Genomic DNA, 1626 nt, shown 5'->3' on the forward strand with positions numbered 1-1626 from the left:
CAAGAAAACGAGAGATCCAGGTGTCGTACGGGGGGGGGGGGGGTGAGCAGGGAGCTAGTGAAGGCCCTGGTATCATTCACAGCTGGTTCCAAGATTCTGCAAGTGGAAACCAACAAGATCTCAACTAGCAGCTATTTTTTGCAGACCTGGAGTTATTCACATGCTCTGAACAAAGGAGAAACCAAAGGGCAATATAATTAATTGGTATGTAAACAAAAACTGTTACCAGACTCAAAAGCAGTTTAGCACCTAACTAGAAGAACAGGAAGTGGCGGGGGGACACACAGACACAGGAACACACACTGAGACTTACAGTTTTTCCATTCCCACACTGCTTCTTCACTCATGGAGACTAAGCTTGCTAGGCATAGCCTACGATTCCAGGCCTCTTTCCCACTGGCTAACAGGGAGCTAAATGGGCACATGAGATCCTCCCTACTTATTCTGAAGTGCCCTTAAAAACAACTGTGCTTGTTAAATAATAGCATTCCTCCTGCATTAGGGCAAAGGTTCAGCTGGTCCAACATCCCATTTTGCAATGGCTAACAAGATGCTGCAGAGAGCCTTATAAGTGGGGCATGGAAACTAAAGCTGGCAGACCCCCTTGTTGCCTCCCCCCAGTAAGTGGTATTCAGAGGTATACTACTTTAGAGCATGGATGTTCTGTTTTGTCATTATGGACAATATCCGTGGACGAGCCTATCCTCCACGCATTTGTACAAACCCACGTTAAAGCCATCTAAGATGGCAGACATCATTCAAACTCCTGGCAGTGAAGTAGCTACTGAATAGTTTCTCTGACCTTTCAAACTGGACTTTCTTGTGCCCTCCTTCTTTAACATAGTCAAGAACCTGCTTCTGAGTTCGACCACTGTGAAGAAGAAAACAAACAAACTGAAGTTAAACAGGCCAAACTGGTGAACGAAGTGCGTTCTAATTGTACTGTGCCTATTGCAATGGACAGACGCTACTACAAAGTATGGCAGTTTTCTTTCACTTTCTGCATTGTTTATGATATATCTTGCCTTTGACAGCTGGCTGTTCACATTGTTTTCTGGAATCCTAGTCCTATTGCATTCTTCACTATATTTGCTGACTGCATTGTTTTTATAGTGTTTTTATAATCTGCCCCTGAGTCTCACCATGAAAGGCGGCCTATAAAGTAAATAAACAAATTTGGCTGACAGTGAGTAATCGTTGGGGGAACACTCAACATAAAAGTGTTGATAAAAGGGTTGGAACACTTTCCCTATGAAGAAAGGTTAAAACGCTTGGGGCTCTTTAGCTTGGAGAAACGACGACTGAGGGGTGACATGATTGAGGTTTATAAGATTATGCATGGGATAGAAGAGGTTGAGAAAGAAGCACTTTTCTCCCTTTCTCACAATACAAGAACTCATGGACACTCAATGAAATTGCTGAGCAGTCGCGTTAGAACAGGTGAAAGGAAGTACTTCTTCAGCCAAAGAGTGATTAACACATGGAATTCACTGACACAGGAGGTGGTGGCGGCTACAAGAGGGAGTTGGATAAACATATGGAGCAGTGGTCTATCAGTGGCTATTAGCCACAAGGTATAGATAGGAACTCTCAGTCTGGGGCAAGTGATGCTCTGTATTCTTGGTG

General features: G+C 43.8%; 1 protein-coding gene across 1 annotated transcript in view; it reads right to left on the reverse strand.

Annotated features, from left to right (window-relative positions):
* Nucleotides 1–1626, reverse strand: part of FARP1 (FERM, ARH/RhoGEF and pleckstrin domain protein 1) — a 121683-nt gene that overhangs the window by 69792 nt on the left and 50265 nt on the right. Inside the window, exon 11 of the mRNA XM_015415097.1 lies at nucleotides 803–871. Coding sequence (XP_015270583.1) covers nucleotides 803–871 — 69 coding nt within the window. The remainder of the gene's footprint in view (nucleotides 1–802; nucleotides 872–1626) is intronic.

The sequence above is a fragment of the Gekko japonicus genome, unplaced genomic scaffold (assembly GCF_001447785.1).
Source record: "Gekko japonicus isolate JY-2015 unplaced genomic scaffold, Gekko_japonicus_V1.1 scaffold52, whole genome shotgun sequence".
In the NCBI taxonomy this organism is placed as follows: domain Eukaryota; kingdom Metazoa; phylum Chordata; class Lepidosauria; order Squamata; family Gekkonidae; genus Gekko; species Gekko japonicus.